Source organism: Mchenga conophoros, linkage group LG5 (assembly GCF_057382185.1).
Source record: "Mchenga conophoros isolate Kocher_MC1m ecotype Shallow Benthic linkage group LG5, M_conophoros_male_GT1.1, whole genome shotgun sequence".
Lineage (NCBI taxonomy): Eukaryota > Metazoa > Chordata > Actinopteri > Cichliformes > Cichlidae > Mchenga > Mchenga conophoros.
The window spans coordinates 9,960,540-9,980,602 of NC_140530.1; the positions used below are offsets into that span (position 1 = coordinate 9,960,540).

The 20,063-nt window shown below is 38.5% G+C and overlaps 1 protein-coding gene across 1 annotated transcript in view; it reads right to left on the reverse strand.

Annotated features, from left to right (window-relative positions):
• The window catches only part of LOC146573760 (caM kinase-like vesicle-associated protein), a 61,942-nt gene that overhangs the window by 5,057 nt on the left and 36,822 nt on the right, over positions 1 to 20,063 (reverse strand). Inside the window, exons 2-10 of the mRNA XM_085273130.1 lie at positions 7,984 to 8,091; positions 7,759 to 7,890; positions 3,960 to 4,034; positions 3,324 to 3,462; positions 1,796 to 1,916; positions 1,623 to 1,698; positions 1,326 to 1,462; positions 1,052 to 1,130; positions 96 to 183 (exon numbers count right to left, since the gene is read on the reverse strand). Coding sequence (XP_085129256.1) covers positions 96 to 183; positions 1,052 to 1,130; positions 1,326 to 1,462; positions 1,623 to 1,698; positions 1,796 to 1,916; positions 3,324 to 3,462; positions 3,960 to 4,034; positions 7,759 to 7,890; positions 7,984 to 8,078 — 942 coding nt within the window. The 5' untranslated portion in view covers positions 8,079 to 8,091. The remainder of the gene's footprint in view (positions 1 to 95; positions 184 to 1,051; positions 1,131 to 1,325; positions 1,463 to 1,622; positions 1,699 to 1,795; positions 1,917 to 3,323; positions 3,463 to 3,959; positions 4,035 to 7,758; positions 7,891 to 7,983; positions 8,092 to 20,063) is intronic.

Below are 20,063 nucleotides of genomic sequence, written 5' to 3' on the forward strand. Positions count from 1 at the left end.
GCTGCTGTATATCCTTGTTCAAAGACAGTAGAACTATTGTCGAACTTTTTGAAAAAGAAAAAAAGCTTCCGGAAAGAGAGAACAAAAGGGCTCACCTTCCATTTAGCTCTGGCAAAGTTCTTTTCTATTTGTGCGCACACATTTTCCTTGATGTTCTTATCTGAGGCTGCACCACCAGAGATCCTGTTGCACAAAACAGGAGAAATACAACTTCACAACAGAGATTCACATTATCCTTACCTTCATGTGCCACGGGCTGCTACACACAGTATAACTCAATTTGCTGTTTGTTTTATCGATTGGCAAACTTTTCTAAGGACAAAATAACCTTTAAGGATCATTTTTATCTTGGCTATTTTTCTTCAGGAATTTGGCATTGACAGTCTATTTGTGTTCATAGGTTAGACTTGTGAAATATAAATAAGCAGTGGTAACTGGGAAGCTAAAAAAATGCTGTATACAGGTAATAAAGTCAACTTGATAACATGAGATTATATTTATAGAGAAATGTAACAAGTAACTCCAATTAAAGCACATTTAGACATGCAAATGGGATTCAGAAGAATGTTAATCAATATATTTTCAGGGAACCAAGTTTTAAGACTGTTTGTGCCTGATCTTTGTCTCAGACGCAGCCAATAATAATTGGCTAACCGCTAATAATCCTACTATAATGATCGTAGTATATGTATATATATCTGTCTGTACCCTATCTGCTCCCTAATGGGTGGGCTAATCTGAATCAAACGTTGCACAAATATTGTTGCACCTATAGTGAACATCTATATGCTTAAAAAAAACATTTATAATAAATATTTTTGCTTGATGTGTCGCTGTCACCTGTGCAGAATTTGACTGTCAGAGAGTGCACTGAGAAAGTGCAAATAATGCTCAGGACAGTAACAATCCTGGAAATGCTAACCACTGTTTCTTTGCATGATTCTACCAAAAAACAAAATGAACTTTTGAGAAGTCTTTCAGGTCAAATTAATATGGTCGGATCAGAGTCCTTTCATTTAAATGCACAATTTATCAAAGCTCCGTTGCCTACCATTCATGGTTTATAGCCTCCTGGGCTGTCAGTCTCTGGTCTTGATCCACCTCCATCAAACGAGCAACCAAACTCTTAGCTGTCAAAGAAAAATATCGTACAGAAGAAACTCAACAAAGAACAGGTATATTCCCCCGACAGACGAGAACATAAATATGACATATGTTTGAACACTCTAGCGGAAAGAAGAGGAGAAAACTCTCCAAATCTGAAATGTTTACCGAGCAAGCTGTCAGTGTGTTGCTTCACAATGTTATCTTTATCCTAAAAGTACCTGAATCAGAGATTTCATCCCAGTACGGAGAGTCAAACTCATAATCTCCTGCTAGGATCTTTCTGAACAAGTTCTTGTCATGGTTTTCATAATCATCATCATCAGTTTCATCGTAGAAAGGTGGGTTGCCTGACAGCCTGATGTAGGATAGAGTGAAAAAAGAGTGAATATGTGGAGTCCAAAAAAAGCCTTCATCCCATATTTAAACAAGCTTATGCTGTAACAGAGCATTACAGATCAATCAAATTTCCACATGTGACTGAGAATAAGCCTTTAAGTCTCATAAACATAACTTACAAAATATACGTGATGACGCCTGTTGCCCAGCAGTCCACAGGTCTGCCATATCGCTGTCTGCCAACTACCTCTGGAGCTGCACCAGAAAAAAAGACATTCACCAAATTTCTACACGTCTGTAAACCAGAACAAGCACTGCCTCATTTGCATGTTGTGAAATTTAATATTCTCACCCAGATACTCTGGCGTCCCACAGGGCTCTTTGATTAGTCCGTTCTCCAGCTTGGCAAGATGGAAGTCACTGATGACTATTTTTGAGTTCTTCAGGCGGTTGTAGTAAACCAGGTTCTCCAACTGTGAAAAGTGACGTTTTTTAGCTGATGTAATATTCATATTTAAGGCATTAAAAAAAGCGAGTTTAAATTTCCAGTGGTTTCAAAACAAAAATAAAGAGAAGACTTAAACGATGTAAATGTTTAATTATGTATTACGAAGTGGGATTTCAACAGTTTTCACAGCATTTGTCACTGACACACATTTAAAAGTCCAAAATCATACAACACCTACCGTTCTCTAATTGTCTCAAATTTGCATACTAATGAGTTGCAAGACAGTGGTTTTTAGCTACATGCTAATGCTATCCCTCTCACTGCTCATAATGATAACACTAATGTTTGGCATGGTTACTATATTGTAGTGTCTTAGTTTTATGAAGCCTATAATCATTATTTTTGGAGGTGTTTGGTGAGAAATTAAGGTGCTGCTATCTTGCTATCATGGTGCAATGATGCTATCTTGTAGAAAAATGCTAACTTTATCAACAAGAGGCTACAAGGACTAAACATTATCTCATATGGTCTGAGATTTATGATAAGTAAGACAACACAATTAAACTAGTTAAGATGAAGAAGAAAAAGTTGTAATGCTTAAAAGTGAAATTAAAACAAACGAACAAAAAATTCAAATAAAAGAATAAAGACAACAAAAGCTTTAATAACAATAAAAGACGACCAAAAAGCAACATTACAGAAAAACAAGTCAATAAAAAGGCGTCATTGATCCTGAAAGCCTCGTTTCCTTAGTGTTATCTACAAATGAACACATTTGTACCAGCATCATATGGAGGTGGCTTATGTGAATTTGAAAACTAGTCAAACATAGCATTGGGGGAAAAATAATACTAGATGTTTGTGCCTGCTCTCTTCTTTCTATGCTGTGAAGGACATACATAACCTATGAGATGCTCTCTTAAGAAAACAAACCTGAAACTCGCCATTTTTCAGTGTAATGAGATTAAATACGTCATTTTTAAGAAAGAAAAGTGGTGTGTGCAACATCCCGCTGCAGGAGGCAGCTGTCAGAGGGTGGAACAATTGTGACTATGCACAGTAGCAGGTAGCTTGGCAGAAAGGGAAATTAATTCCAAGAAGCAGATGTTTTGGATTGCACACCTTTTCTCTAAGCTGAGGTTTGTTGTTGAGAAAACTGATAACGGTGCAGAAATGTCTTTCAGTTTGGTTTTTCAGGGAAAAGTCATTTAGCCATTTAGTAAAACTGGACTGAAAGTTGCTGGAAACCTTTTTACATCGTACTCTTTATTTCAATGTGATGAAAACAGCTTTTAACTGATTAACTGAGGACATGTGTTTAAAAATGATATTCTTTGTATATTCTTGTCTCTTTTAATGAACTCCAGTACAGTCATGTTGTTTTGAATACTTCTGATTTGATGATGCGACTTGATATCCTGAAGCATATTACCTTGAGATTTCTGTGAACAATGTGGAGTGAGTGGAGGTAGGCAACCGCCTCCAACACTTGGCGTACCACATTGCTGGTGTCCCGCTCTGAATAGTAGCCTTGATCCAGGATCCAGTCAAACACCTCTCTGCCTGTTGCACTGTGGAAGTTGTTGGAAATTAGGAATGTAATTTAATTTCAGTAGTGAAAGCTTTAACGAACAGTTTAAATTTAAGATTTACTAAAAACTTTTCTGTCTTGGCCTATTCTTTTTCTTCCTTTGCTCTCTACTATTAACAGTTTAGAAAAAAGAAAAAAAAATACATCTGTAATTTAAACTGAAATAAAGACATCCTAATTTGATTATTATTTAACAAGATTGCATAAAAGATTTCCGTATAACCAAAAGCTTTTTAAATCACAAAAAAAGAATCCCACGTTCTGGAATTCCATGGAATACAGTACACAAGATTACAAAATCATGAAAGAGCTAATTTCACAATGAATACCAAGTGACTGGAGCTGTTCTTGTATCTACAGGACCTTGGGCTCATTCACCACAAGTATCAACAATATAAACAGATACATTTCAAGTTTAAGTTACGGTCAAGACAAGCAGAAAGGTTTTCCCTTGGCTCATCAGACATCGGAACTCACAGTTCAAGGAAGAGGAAGTACTCCTTTTTGGTCTCAAAGACATCCACCAGTTGGAGAATATTGGGATGCTTTACCCTGAAAAGATGTGTCAAAAGACACAAGAAGAGAATCAAGTCAAATATCAGATAAGATCTGAGTCATTCATTCTTTTAGAAGGCTAATGTAAATACCTTTTCATTTTAATGCACATAAACAACATGCATTCTGAAATCTGAGAGAGGGAACAAGACATATTTAAATATGCAAGACGTATTTAAATTCCCATAGATACGCAGATTTGTGTAATCTGATGTATCCATATGGGCATATATCTCAAACATTTATATCATGAGCATTGACTATGCCTTCAACAACCACAGCAACATGCAAGAAACTCTGAAGGACATTCACGAGCCTACTGGTTATTTTCATGATCATTTTTCCACAGTGCTGACTGTGGAAGTCTGCTAAAAAGCTCTGTCTTTAATTGCTTCCTTATTCAATCACTCCAAGCACAAAGTTAATTTTGTGAATGGAAAATTGAGATTTGGGACATTTATGAATGATTTTCATCGTGCATCACAGGTGTGTGTTTTGTAACCATAATTTACATGTCTGAATCAGAATCCAGACACAAGCTGTGAAGTACTGGAGAATTTTTAAAGAGCACATACTCATCATGTGTTATATAAATGTTCTTTTTCAAACCTGCCATGAAATAAATGGCAGAAAGTAGATGCAGTCCAGTATATTACAGACCAGCTATTAGCTACTGTAACAACTTATTAAAGCAGATAAACACTATTTTTTTCTGTTGTTGTTTAGGACTGGAATATTTAGTTTAGTTTTAAAATAATCAATGATGCCTAAAAACTGCACTTCCTGGAAGGGCTACCTGAGGTTGGTTCCAAAAGTGAGTCAATCCTCAAACACCCCCAAATGAACAATGTCCAGCTTCATAGTGACAGTTTATGTTTTACAGTATGATACAAAAATATTTCCAGAAGATACTAAGGTGTATGCTGTTGAGCATTTCTGGTAAGGAATAGTATATACTATTTTAAAATGATATACCCAATGTCTTGATGCAAACTCAATCATCCAAGTAAAAGAAAAAGAGAATTCTGTTCAACTGGATTTAGCTTTTTCAGTGGGAGAAACATTTCACCACTCGTCCAAGTGACTTCTTCAGTCTCAGCTGACTGCAGGTTTCCCCAACCTTATAAACAGTACCTTTGCACAATGACTGAAACTAGCACAACAGAATGAACAATGGCCTGTGAGGTCAGTTCTTTGATCATTAATACCTCTTTAATGTTTCCATACCAACCCAATTAGACGTGTACTAGATCTACTACTAGATCTGTTACTTTTCCCGTATTAAACTATGGCTGCATCCAGAGGTGTGGACTCGAGTCACATGACTTGGACTCGAGTCAGACTCGAGTCATTAATTTTATGACTTTAGACTTGACTTGAAAAAATGTTCTAAGACTTGTGACTTGACTTGGACTTTTACACCAATGACTTGGGACTTGAATTGGACTTGAACCGGTTTACTTGAAAAGACTTGATATTTTACCCCAAATATAAAATTTAACATGCATATTATATAGAGATTGAAAATGTGACGTCATTCACGGGTAGAACCGCAAAGGATTCTGGGAACTCGTGGCAAGCGGTCAAGCGGTACTAGCGCACGCAGGCTTTCAATTAAAATCAGTTATACAGCGATAAAAAGAAACACAAAAATGTCAAGAAGCCGTTGTATTATTAACTGCAATAGCCGGTCGCATGACAGCCACGGGAAGCCGACGGGTAAAGAGATCGGTTGTTATCGGATTACGTCGTTGAAGAGAAATTGTTTGAGCCATGTTTCCGAAGTAACAAAGAGGCGACGGATGGCCTGGATTGCAGCCATTCAAAGGTCAAATATAACATCCCAGAACACTCCAGCTCACAGGTTAGTCTGCTCCAAGCATTAACACGAAGGTCAGTGTTTTTTAGTAGTTAATACGTCACTTTCATAACATAACTGGTGATATAGGTTACAAGCAAGTCTGGCGCTGAACAGAAATTGTCGCGCTATGCTCCTTTGTTTATTGTGCATAAATAGTGAATTGTCCTGACACAATATTGCGTTTCGCTTCTGTTATTATGGTACACTGACAAAAACATATACTTTTATTCACAGGATAAAACAGGTTTTTTGTATCACTAATTGCCCAGTACGATTACAGCATACAGTATTATTGTCACTGCTACATTTCTGTGATGCTACCAGAAATGATTTCCACTGCTAATTAATTACCATTGAGCTCAAAGGTCCTATTAATAAACGGTTAACGAATGTGTATTTATGACGACGATTTGTGAGACTGGTAAACTTATGATACGTACGATGGTCTTTCGTTCTACACGGTGCATTTCAAGGTCCTGCACCCATCTGTCGGTAAACTGTACCTGGGCTTGTTGCAGTGACCTGAAGTTACTAAACTTCATGAGTGTGTGCACTCACTCCAAGAACCGTATGATTATAAATATGCGTATAAATATGCTACGATGAGATAGCTGACTTCATCTAACTAGCAAATGTTGTCCAGGCTACGTTGGTGATACAGTTTTTTTTAATGTGTATGATATTTTTGTCATGCGATTTTAAAGCTGGTCCTACAACCGCATCCAAGAATAACATGCAGCTTATCTCAGAACTGTCGGTGAAAATTATTCTTGGAGCTAGGTTTAATTGAGCTGCATTTTAAAGAGGTGCAATTTCACAATTTGTGTATATTTTCTAAGTTCACTATTTTGTCATGTGTTGAGAAAAACACAGATTTAAAAATTACATGGTCTAATATTTACATTTAGCATAACTGCAACATTATTTTTTCGTTGTTTTTTTTTTTTTTAAAGACTCGAAAGGACTTGAAATTCAAAGTTTCAGACTTGTGACTTGACTCGGACTTTTACACCAGTGACTTGAGACTCGACTCTGACTTGCCTGACATTACTTGAGACTTGACTTGAGACTTGAGGATAAAGACTTGAGACTTGCTTGAGACTTGCAAAACAATGACTTGGTCCCACCTCTGGCTGCATCACATGTTAAACTGAGATTTAAATCTCAAATCCAGGATATTTACAGGGGAACCAAAACATGAAACTAAACAAGAAGAAGCTAAACTGACAGAACATACAACTGAACGTTCTCTTGCGTAACAACAAAACAAATGGAAGAAGGTAACTTGAAAGAGTAATCTCTTTTTTTCCCATTTTCATTCTTTTCTTTTGTAATGTCAGCCCACATTTGTCTCTTCAAAATGTAATTTGATGTTTTGCCAGCAATTATTCACAGGCTTTGACACTGTCATCTTACTGCTCAACCCCCTTCATTGATGACTACAACATGAAATGTGGATGCAGTGCACATCCCTGTTATTAAAGTCTAATTTTGAATGGAATAATCGGTGTTTTCAAAGGCTCCTTATAAAAAAAAAGCACTTTTATGGTAATCTCACTCTACTGCTTTGCTTGCTGACAGCGACAAATTGTTTGATAAGGCTCAGGTTATGCTAATGTGGGCTTTACCAGAAAGTCAGATCATCAAAGAGAAGCTGAAGGAAAATCTCTGATAATAAAGGCTTTAAAAAGTGACTGCATATGATCACTCAGCAGAATGAAGTTCACTTTTCTGCTTTCTTAAAGAGCACTGAGCTGTTTCTTCTTCTTCATAAAAAGATGTTTTCTGTGAAATCATTTTCAGTAAAATTAAATATAAAGCAAGAGTCACACAGCAAGATGAATCAGATGAAAAACTCACATCTTCAATATGGCAATCTCGTTTTTTGCAGCCTTACGGACTTTCCTCCCATCCTTTTTCAGGAATTTTTTACATGTGTACATCTTCATTGTAGTTCTGTCCTTGGCCCTGAATATCTCACAGAACTCTTCCCTGAAAAGATTTTCACAGCACTTCAGTTTTTCTTAAACAACATAATGGAAGCATAATTCAAATTCAAAAGCAAAAACCTTCCGAGATACTTACGATTTAACGATCTGACCCAGGTCATATTTATCTGTCACGTCCGAAGGACTGTGGTAATCCTTCTTTTCCCCGATTGTTAAACAGCCAAATGGCATGGCCACTCCTGACCTGTGGTATAAAAAAAGACAGAGCGAAATAAATAAGAATAAAGATTAAAATCATTGCAATTTGTCAGGTCATTCCAACTACTGCTGATTTATTCCCTCACACAGATCCTTAATCTTACACTGGACGATGACTTGGCTGCAACATATCCCTCCCTCAGCCATAAAATAATTATTCCAGAAATGCTGAGAAAGCATTTCCAAAGTGTGAGCACTAAAGAGTCACCAGAGGCAGTATGAGTGCCACAGATTGTTTTAAACTTGCTAAACAGAGCTTTCATGATCCAGCATTAATAAGAATAAAGGCATAACTGCTACATAGTCCTACCTTTATGTTACAGCTCATAATTTTGAAAAGTCTGCACTGAATATACCAGCACTTTTCCGTGGGCAGAAACTTACAAAACACAGGGGTCAGGGAGCAGCAGGACTAACGGTTAATTCAAACACAGAGCCCAGTAAGGTGAATCCCACAACAACTGAAGCATTTCCAATCAAGAAAGGGAACCAGCAAATATCGGCAGAGCACCCAGAGAGGGAATTGAGGGAATTCAAGTATTTTCTAAGCTCTAAATCAGCACTTTAATATCTAATTGCGTTACAGTATTTCTGTGACTCTCTTTAACAGTTTCAATTTCAAACTTGTTTGTTTTGTTTTGTTTTTTGTTTTTTTTTTTTGGGGGTGCGTAACATAATTCTATGTTGGCAAGTTTTCACAGTTTTCCTATTTTTAGTAAAGGATTCTATGATTTAAAAAATCCTCCAGCACTCATTGTCAGCTAATGATAAATGTTTTGACAATATCTATTGAAGTGATAATATTTTATATAACACAGAAAGATGCCAGGCAGGCATCATAAAATCATGCACTTTTTAAATGTGGTCCATTTTCTTAATAAAAAGTAGTGGAAGACTTTATTTTATTTTGTTTATTTGTATTTCTCTCTGCTTGCTTTATTACAAAAGTCACTACACATCACTGCTACACATTAAAGGTTTTATTTGCAGCTGAGGTGTTATAATTATTGTAGAGATCAAAGGAGAAATGATTTTTTTCTTTGTAATCTTCTCTCCGCACAGTAAAGTCAGGAGCAGCGAACCCAAGACCAAGACCGTGACAAGCCGAGCTGTTTCTGAATTTTCATGGTTCGCTGCGGTTAGCATGTGTATTTTTGTTTATGGCCAAATGCAAAATTGTGTCTGAAGTCAAAATTCCCAATCCATCTTCAAACACTTCACAGACTTCAATCAGCTTTTTTACGTGTCTTTAATTATCTCAAACCTCAACTCTAACTCTTCTCAGTAATCTTCATAGCAAATCAGACACAAATCAAACAGATCAAACACAAAAGAGAAAGCTGTTACACACAATTAATAAATTCACTAGTTTAACAAGAAATGTATCTCTGCGTCGTATGAAACTGGTAATGAAAAAGAGATTAGGGATCGTCACAAATATAACAGTGTATCAAGCACATGACTCAGAGTTTTAGAATTTAAGGCCAGGCATCGAATAACCTCAGTCTAGTCCCTCCTATCACTCCAACTCATTCAAAAAGACATCAATAACCAGACAACAACAGCATTTATTCCACAAGGACCTAAACTCAAGCAAACTAAAAGCCATACATGATGCTCAGTGGCAACACACTAAAAAGTGTTCTAACTGTTGTACTTTTTAAATAAAGTTATGCAGCAGTAAATGCTTATCAATATTCCTATCAATCTGGGAACACATTCACTAGTTTTGGGGTGCCAGAGAATTTGGGTTAAAAAAGCAAAATCAAAACTAAATTAATTCCAAACAAACCCAACGGTTTCCAGACTTCATCAGACTAGTTTCCTCATTTGCTCTCCATGCATAATGCTTAACACAACCAGAACTTGCTCAAAACGACTCAACACTAGAATTGGGGCAAAAAGTGGACCACTTAAAAACCATCATATACACACAACCGTGTTGTTATTCATTCAGAAAAGCCTTTAATCTTACTGAGTTGTGACTTGGTGCTCCAATAAGGAAAAACCACCTGTTTACACCCTCGGTTATGGACGAAGCATTTCACGGCTGGCTGGAGTGTGGGATACGGTCTTTCAACAATTTGTATATAGATAAGAGGTTTGTTTCTTTTGAAAAAAGCTTTCTCAAAAAGTTTTAATTTACGTTGATTTAAGTCTTTTAGATATTTGCAAATTAGATGTTTTGTCTCATCTAATTCTGAGTGTTTCCCTATGCACCCGTCCACTTCTCTGCTGGACCTGATAATTAAAAACAAAACGGACTCAAAGAAGATCATTGGTAAAATGTATACAGTGTTTAATGACCACAAGCTGACTACCTTAGAGGGCCTTAAGCATAGATGGGAAGGGGAACTAGGAGAAACAATACCCGAGACAACTTGGCTACAAGTTTCAATGAATATCTCCAACTCATCAGGCGATCTGTTATACATTTTAAGGTTGTACATCATCTCCACTGATTTGGACCCCACATGCGGCCTGGGTAAGACAGCTCCAGCCACTCTGCTGCACATGTTTTACATGTTTTACACAAGTTACATGGATGGAGCTCAACCTTTCAGACTAACTCCAACATAACAGGACAAACGATCCAGCCAACCCCTCTGATTTAAATGTTTGGTGTGATTCCCTCTGAAGCATCCCTGAATAAACTTGCTCTATCACCTCTCTGCTGGCCAGAAGATTTATTCTCACCAAGTGGAAGGACCCCCGGCCCCCAACATTTGGCCTGTGGATTAGAGACGTGATGTTCATCTAAGGAAGATTAAGTTCACCATCAGAGGGTGTGCTGGAAAATTTCATCCTTCCTGGCAACCGGTCATTAGTTATATTGACAAAATGTCATCCTGTGATATGGAATCATGATTCTGTTATGTTGAATGTATATAGCCCAGTGGCCCATTGTCTTGCATGCCTATAGTTTTGTGTGTACTCTGAGTATATATATCACTATTTTATTTTTCACTTGAGATCTGTTATTGAGAGGTGGGAGCAATGTTGTACATTTATTGGTATATGCTTATGTGTTTAACTGTTGGAAAAATAATTTTAATAAACTACCTGGATCAAAAAAAAAAGTGGACCACAAATGGAAACTTCTTTTATCATTATTTTCCTCATTCCCCATAGACTCTATAGATTTATGTGACCGCATCTGCCTGAGTAATACCCTCTATATCACATGGTAGTAAATCTTGTGAAAACATAAGTAGTGTTGTGTTTCGCTAATTTAGCACCTTTAATACCTGAGAAATGGAGACACTTATGCTCATTGATTGGCAACACTGCCTCCAGTGGTTAAAAACTGTGTTAAAGAATAGCTCTCTGCATCAACATAAGTCATGAGGATGCCTATGGTATGAGAATCCTAACATATTGAGAAATGTAATTTTATTGTGTTTTGAACAACCAATGCGAAGAAAAATGCCCTCCAAAAACCAAAAGAAATGGAATCAGCAAGAATGTGGATGAAATCCCTTGATATATTCAAGAAATCCTGAGAGAAAACAGTGACTCTCTCTGTGTCTACTAGTGTTTTTAAAAAGGAATCATACTACTTATTAATCCAGTGCAGATACCTTGGGGCCAGCAACCACAACACTGCATGCTTGCTGACTGGACTCGCATAAATATTCTCTTTGCAAAACTAGGAATGTAAAGCAGTAGTGGAAAATGCCTGAACAGCATTTTCTAGAGATGAACATACGGTATAAAATATATATTTCCTATCCATGAAGCAACCATTTGTATTGTCACTTTGTGACGCAGGGTAGTAGGGAAAATGAGAACCTTCTTACTATGTAAGAAGGAAATTTGTCTTCTGCAGCTTCTGATATCCAATCTAAATGAACAAGGCTCAGCTGAGAAAACTGTGAAGAGAAAACTTTGTGCTCACTTCCCTTCCTTTTCTTAACTGAAGCACAACACTGACTTGTGCAGTCAGTGAGAGGAGCTGACCTTTTTTGGCTCCCTCTCTTTCTCTCACTCTCAGTACATTGTATATCAATGCTGTGGCTCAGTAAAATTGCGCTGCAAAGATGAAAGGAAAGTTCTGCAGGGATGGTGGTTTAAATGGAGGACATTCTGAGTAGGTTTAGCAGACCGAAAAAGGCCAAAACATGTCTGAAAAATACATTATGGCTACGTTCAGCAAGTAGCCACAGTCGTGACATTCTAGGAAAAATGCACATGAGAAGAAGAGAGTGGGCACGCAATTTTGAGAAATGAATTGCATGAAGTAATCCAGAAAATCAACCTTTGCGGTTTTTGAAAAACTTTATCTTGAGCCTGCAAAGCCACAAGAAGCACAAGGGAGAACATACGCAAAAAATTCAACACCAGATAATGTAATTCTTCAAAGAACTCATGAAGCAATGTAATGGAAGAAGAACTTGTCAAGCACTTGAAGCAGAAATAGCAGGATGCTTGCTATATCACATAACAGAGGCTGCATAATGGATCCATTTCAATCGACCGGCATCAGCAACATTCAAGCATTATCGCCCCGTGTTCTGACTGTTATCTGCCTCTGGGGAGCACTACTCAATGGCTCTTAATGCTTTATGTGCCACTGTGTGCTGTGACTCTGCTGTGGGCCCACCTCGGGACACAGTACTATATCACCAAGGAATTTCTGCTAGTGCTGTGAGGATTTACAGGACAGAAGATGGATAGTGAAAAAAGATGGAGGCTTATTAAGCAAGTGCAATACCTCCTTCAGCCAGGCAAGGCCGTCAGGAAATGAGTCGTTTTAGTTCTTTGTGCTTGATGAAACTCTTGCAGTGCCTGGAAAAGCCAGGGATTAGACTAAAGGCAGTGCTGAAAGTGCTTTTTGAAGCACGTAAGTGGGGATTATTTTAGCTGCTACTGGGATATAATGCAGGGTTACTCCACAGGGAAGTAGTTGGTATAGTTAGCTTACTTAAGTGAGCCATTTTTCCCTTGTTTTTAAGAAATGTTTCACTTCATGTTTAGTTGTTGACTCTCTGCGCGGCGTTCTTTCACACCCTTACTCCCCCTCTGCCTCAGTAGCTACTAAATGAGGATGCACAGTAAAGATCAGATCCCATGCATTACGCTTGTGCTGACTGTAGGCCATTACATACTTCACTGAAGCGAACCCAAGCAGTGCTAAACTGCAACAGTCATGCACAAACCACATTTTACACACATAACTGCTCATCTTATATAAGAATAACAGCAAAACACATGATTGAAAACCGTGTCATATCTTTTTAATATCACACATTTCTCATTTGAAAACATTTTTCAGGATCAAGAAGTATAAAAAGCTTTTATATCGCACCTAAGACCAAAAAATTAGACTAATATACTAATAAGATACCTTTGGACAAACAGAGAGGTTTCACTCAAACAGCAGGAAAGTTCCCATTCTCCATTTAGCCTTCTTCTACAGCTGAGAGATCACAGGCACGCTTTGAGGGTAACCCAGAGTTAGCCACCAAAACGTGAGAAGGAAACCAAAGGATAAACCGTTACATGCAGTTAGCTGCGTTTGACTGGTTAAATGTGACATAGTTGAACACTGGTGTGCCAGCGTATTATTAAAAAAGCCAAAACGCAGCCAGTGTGGCATATCAGACCTTGAAGGAAACACACTGTAGCTTTATAATGTTTCACTGAAGCTCTGCAGTCACAGTCCGATCATTTACTATTAATGCTCTTCTGAAGATTTTAGGTAGCAAACATAACCAGGAGATAATATGAATAAGTGGTCAAAATTCATCTTTCACACAAATACCATCCATGCTGAGTCCCTCAAGCACACTACTTGAGTGTTTTGGGCAAACTACTAATTCTGTTTTGACAAGGCTAAGATCAAATATCATCTCTTTCTCTGTCTCTCATTATCTCTCCATTCTCTGTGTTCCTAAAGACTGGTTGGAGCCTGAGTCTAAAAAGACGCGTCTCTCTAGGTTTTTGGAAATAAACATTCTTGACCTTCGTTTTCTTTCATCCTCACTGATCTCCTCCTGGGATTGCCCAAAAGACTGCGAGAGCACTTTGCTTTCAGCTAAAAAGAGAAAATAAGGGCAGCACAGATGGGCACAGTGACAATTGTGTAAGTCTTAATAAAGCCTTCTGAGCAGAAAGGTTCTATTGCACGCACACAGTGCAAGGAAACTATTCTTTTTGCAGTGAAAGCTAATAGAAAGCACATCTGTTGGATTGCAGCACGTCAGGTCTGAAAGCCCTCAACTTTAGCTGTGCCAAAACAATGGAAAACTAATGGGCTCATAAATAACACTCTGGCTACAGTTAACTTTGAGTTTCAGTAAGAATGTATCGACTCCTTCATGTTTTCACGACTTTCAAACAATGATTTCAAGATTCTTTTCAAATCCTAGCTTCACTGAGATTCACACAGACTGTCAGCGTCAGGCGATGGGATTGGTTACTATGGGGGACATAATACGCAGAACCTCTGTAGCTTCTGTTGTGTAATTGTTGTATTTGCATCTGTACTACAAAGACCATGGTGCTCTTCTATTCATTCCTGACTGACAGTAGAACAATATAAAGCACTGAAACAGAGAGCACATTTTCCAGTCCTAAGCAGTGTCTACAGACATTCAATCCAGCATTTAACAACCTGTCTTTGTAACTCACATCGATAACTGTATCAACATATTTACTAACCCAGGTGTTGTCTAATCTTATGCTCCTCGTTACGCCGACCTGTGGCATACACTGTATTCTGTTTCTGTTTATGATGACATCATATACATGTCACGTGTTAAACATAATCTCAGAGGTCAGACGAGTGCTATATTAAAAAAATGACCAACAATTGCTTTGTAAATCTCACCTATCACGTCTGCTTTCTAAGTGAAACGTTACTAATTCAAAAAAGAAATCTGACTTTACTTGCAGGTGTGAAGTTTTGAAGGTGCAATAATAATTTTAAGCAACACCAAGACTGTGAAGCAGCTATTTTTCAAGTCGGGTGTAGACACATAAAACAAAAGGATGTGTCGGCTGTGAAGGGTGAGCAGGTGTATGAAAGCTACAGGAAGTAAATCATTAAAATGACATGAAGGCAGTCCAGCCGTTGTACTCTAACTCAAAACCTATGTGCAATTTTACCCTTGTAGCTGTTATGAATTAAAGATACAGGCAAATATAGACACTGCACTGAAATCATTTGCTATCCATTAATGTAAAGCTGCCCAACTCTAAGTGAACTTTTATAAACAGTTTCAGCTAAGAGCCGAGACAATCCATTAGTGTGGAGAGTAACTGAGAGGCCAGCAGACGTGGTGGAATACTGATGGTATGCAATAAATCTACATCGGCAGTAAGTGACCCCGGCAGTGCCTCTGTTATAGAGGCCAGAATAATAGCTGCTACTATTCCCAGAAAAATGGGCCAACCAAGATGGAAACCAGTTCAAAGATGTTTTACAGTATACAGTTCAAGCTGCATTAATTGAGTGGCATATGAGTGGATTCATAAAAGAACTTCCCCAAAACTCACTTGGAAGAGCATCAGCAACATCATCGCTCTGCCTCATTACTGCACTGCACAAGAATTACATCTTTTTTTCATTTTGATTAAGGGAAATGAATTCTTAGAAATGTTGACCAAAAAAAAAAAGTTTGCATGCTATGTCTCTGGGGCTTTTTACTGCACTAATTAAAATTGCAAGGCGGTGTATAAATCTTGCTGTTTCAACCTTTAGAGAGCTAGCTGAAGAACATGGACAAGAGAGCTCTATAACAAGAGGAGGAAGGCAGGGTAATAACAGCAGACAGGGAACACACGAAGGGACTGGGAGTTGCATTAATCCGCAGCATGTGTAGAGCAGGGTTAGAATAAAAAGATAGTGGCAAAGGTTTTAAAAAGCCGGCCAATTCACAATTGAATTAATTATTCATGGCTGGCAGTCTCATTTTCCACGGTGTGTCTCACTGGGCCTGTGATCCGTGTGTTTCTTGTATCGAGGAATCTCTGTGTCCTGGGGCACTTGCTAAACAGTGTGCTAGGAGCAGAAGCATGGCAGGTCTGGCAGTACAGTAATAATTACAAGCCTTCTCCACTCAGCCCTCTTTTAATCCTAGTTCAGTACACAATACTGCTCACGGTGTCTGCATCAGTCTCACACAGGGCCAGTCTCTCCAGATCCACTACATCTCTCGTTTGTTTGCGTAGCATCACAGAGGAATGAAAAGTTTTTGAGGGTTTATTGAAGGACCCTGGATCCTAAACACTTCGTCACCTTTAAAGTAGAGATGGACTGATCCGATATTACGTATCGGTATCGGTCCGATACTGACGTAAATTACTGCATCGGATATCGGAGAGAAATAAAAAAATGTAATCGATCCATTAAATATCAAAAAAGCACCTCACAAAACGCGTCGGAGCAGTATGCATCACGTGATAGAGCGGCTGTGTGTATTTGGAGCCTCGCTACCAAACCAGCATTTCATCTCCGAGGAAGTTTTCCCAGAGAGAAGTAAAGCAACTGTGTAAGTTCATCTCTGAATGTTTGTAAAGCATTCCAGCGTTAAGCTTAACAACCGATATATGGAGCAACTGCCTCTTCTCTCCCTCCCTCCCTCTCCTGCTGCTACTTCAATCATGAAACTGATTAATGATCAGCTGATTGGCTTTTGAGAGTCCGTCTCTCTTCTTTGTTTTTGGCCCACTTTGCACCAGAAAGAGGAAACCAGCGGCTGAACAACAGCAGCACGTTTAACCTTGATAAGCTGTTGTTAGAATGTATTTAATATTACTTTGTACACCAGGATCTTTTTCTAGCTGATGGCTGGTAACTGTGCAGGGGCGGATCTAGCAAAGTTTAGCCAGGGGGGCCGATAGGGCATGAACAGGGAAAAGGGGGCACAAAGACATACTTTTCTTTCTTATTCTCATTTAAAATGTCGAGCTTTTAAAAAATGATTATTTGAATCTTACACCCAAAGTTTTAATCTTATGTAAAATATATAGAAGTCCATTACTGTATATAGTAACTGTTAAGTCTAATATACCCTAGTAAGCTATGCTACTTTTTCCTTTGGGAAGATACCATCTGTGCAGTCTGCAATTCTGTTGAAGAAAGATGTTGAATCTATTTAATTATTCTTGAAAAAGTAATTTATTTATGTGCAATTTTTTTCACACTGCATCAAATTAAAGTTGATTATGTCAATTAAGCATCAAGAGGTGGAGGGTGGTTCCCTTTTTTTTTTTTTTTTTGCTGGGAGTTTGCAACCCTATTAGTTAGGTTGCTTAATATTTCTGCTAAGTACTCTTTAAAATACCAGAATAGGAAGGATGGAGTAGGTTTAAGTTTATCTGATTGATCAGTATTACTGAACCATGAAATATTTTGGGTGCAGGGTATTTTTTACATACAGGTATAACTAATAGCTTTAGTGTTGTTGTTTATTTAAACCTGAATATGAACTTGTACAAAATGCAGCAAGATATTAAATAAACAGTTTTATTGATTAAAAAACACTATATCGGATTCATATACAGGGAGTGCAGAATTATTAGGCAAATGAGTATTTTGTCCACATCATCCTCTTCATGCATGTTGTCTTACTCCAAGCTGTATAGGCTCGAAAGCCTACTACCAATTAAGCATATTAGGTGATGTGCATCTCTGTAATGAGAAGGGGTGTGGTCTAATGACATCGACACCCTATATCAGGTGTGCATAATTATTAGGCAACTTCCTTTCCTTTGGCAAAATGGGTCAAAAGAAGGACTTGACAGGCCCAGAAAAGTCAAAAATAGTGAGATATCTTGCAGAGGGATGCAGCAGTCTCAAAATTGCAAAGCTTCTGAAGCGTGATCATCGAACAATCAAGCGTTTCATTCAAAATAGTCAACAGGGTCGCAAGAAGCGTGTGGAAAAACCAAGGCGCCAAATAACTGCCCATGAACTGAGAAAAGTCAAGCGTGCAGCTGCCAAGATGCCACTTGCCACCAGTTTGGCCATATTTCAGAGCTGCAACATCACTGGAGTGCCCAAAAGCACAAGGTGTGCAATACTCAGAGACATGGCCAAGGTAAGAAAGGCTGAAAGACGACCACCACTGAACAAGACACACAAGCTGAAACGTCAAGACTGGGCCAAGAAATATCTCAAGACTGGTTTTTCTAAGGTTTTATGGACTGATGAAATGAGAGTGAGTCTTGATGGGCCAGATGGATGGGCCCGTGGCTGGATTGGTAAAGGGCAGAGAGCTCCAGTCCGACTCAGACGCCAGCAAGGTGGAGGTGGAGTACTGGTTTGGGCTGGTATCATCAAAGATGAGCTTGTGGGGCCTTTTTGGGTTGAGGATGGAGTCAAGCTCAACTCCCAGTCCTACTGCCAGTTTCTGGAAGACACCTTCTTCAAGCAGTGGTACAGGAAGAAGTCTGCATCCTTCAAGAAAAACGTGATTTTCATGCAGGACAATGCTCCATCACACGCGTCCAAGTACTCCACAGCGTGGCTGGCAAGAAAGGGTATAAAAGAAGAAAAACTAATGACATGGCCACCTTGTTCACCTGATCTGAACCCCATTGAGAACCTGTGGTCCATCATCAAATGTGAGATTTACAAGGAGGGAAAACAGTACACCTCTCTGAACAGTGTCTGGGAGGCTGTGGTTGCTGCTGCACGCAATGTTGATGGTGAACAGATCAAAACACTGACAGAATCCATGGATGGCAGGCTTTTGAGTGTCCTTGCAAAGAAAGGTGGCTATATTGGTCGCTGATTTGTTTTTGTTTTGTTTTTGAATGTCAGAAATGTATATTTGTGAATGTGGAGATGTTATATTGGTTTCACTGGTAAAAATAAATAATTGAAATGGGTATATATTTGTTTTTTGTTAAGTTGCCTAATAATTATGCACAGTAATAGTCACCTGCACACACAGATATCCCCCTAAAATAGCTAAAACTAAAAACAAACTAAAAACTACTTCCAAAAACATTCAGCTTTGATATTAATGAGTTTTTTGGGTTCATTGAGAACATGGTGTTAGGATGCCTGGGTCATTGACCCAGGGTTTTTGAGTTTATTATATTATTTATACTTTCTAGTCTTTGGTTTCTTTGAGTTCTGTCTTATGGTTTATGTCTCTGTCTTCTTTAGTTGCTCTGTCTCCCCTATCACCTGTATCCCCTTGTCTAGTTCGCGTCTCTGTGTATCCTTAGTTCCTATATCCCCGTGTTCAGTCAGTGTTTGTGTCTGCCCTGGTCCCACGTCTCTGTTCCCTCTGTAGTGCCTGCATGTGAGTCTGTGTTATGTGTTTCCTGTTTTACTTTGAAGATCTCTGTCTTATCTCAGTGTGTTCAGGTTACGCTTCCTTTTGTCTCGTCAGTTCTGATTTGCCCCAGCTGTGTTTCCCTCCTGTTATTCATTCCCTGATTGCTCCCTCTTTGTATTTAAGCCCTGTGTTTCTCTGTGTCCGTGTCGCGATCTACCGTTTATTTTGCTGTGTGTTTTGTCAATCCGCCGGTTTAAGTTTATTTAGATTTTTTCCAGTTATGTTATGTTTGAGTTCAGCATTAAAGCTATTTCAATTTACGTTTGTCTCTGGAGTCTGCACCTTGGGTCCTATCCCTGTCCGCACACAGCCCACACCTAACACATGGTTGTTGTTCAATAATAAAATTATTCCTCAAAAATACAACTTTCCTAATAATTCTGCACTCCCTGAAGGTATCGGCAGATTTCCAGATTTATGATATCGGTATTTGACATAAAAAAGTGGTATTGTGCTATCTCTACTTTATTAAAGAATAGGTGACGATGTGATTTCATTCATTCAAAACAAAAGCTGTGCATCTGACTCACACTGCTGCATTCTTCTATGAATGAGAACACTTTGCAGCTGCTTCATCAGCACAAGAGTAAGCGCACTTTTGCACTTCACTTCCTTCCCACTTCCTTCTGTCATCCTGTGCCATCACTCTCTCGCAGCCACG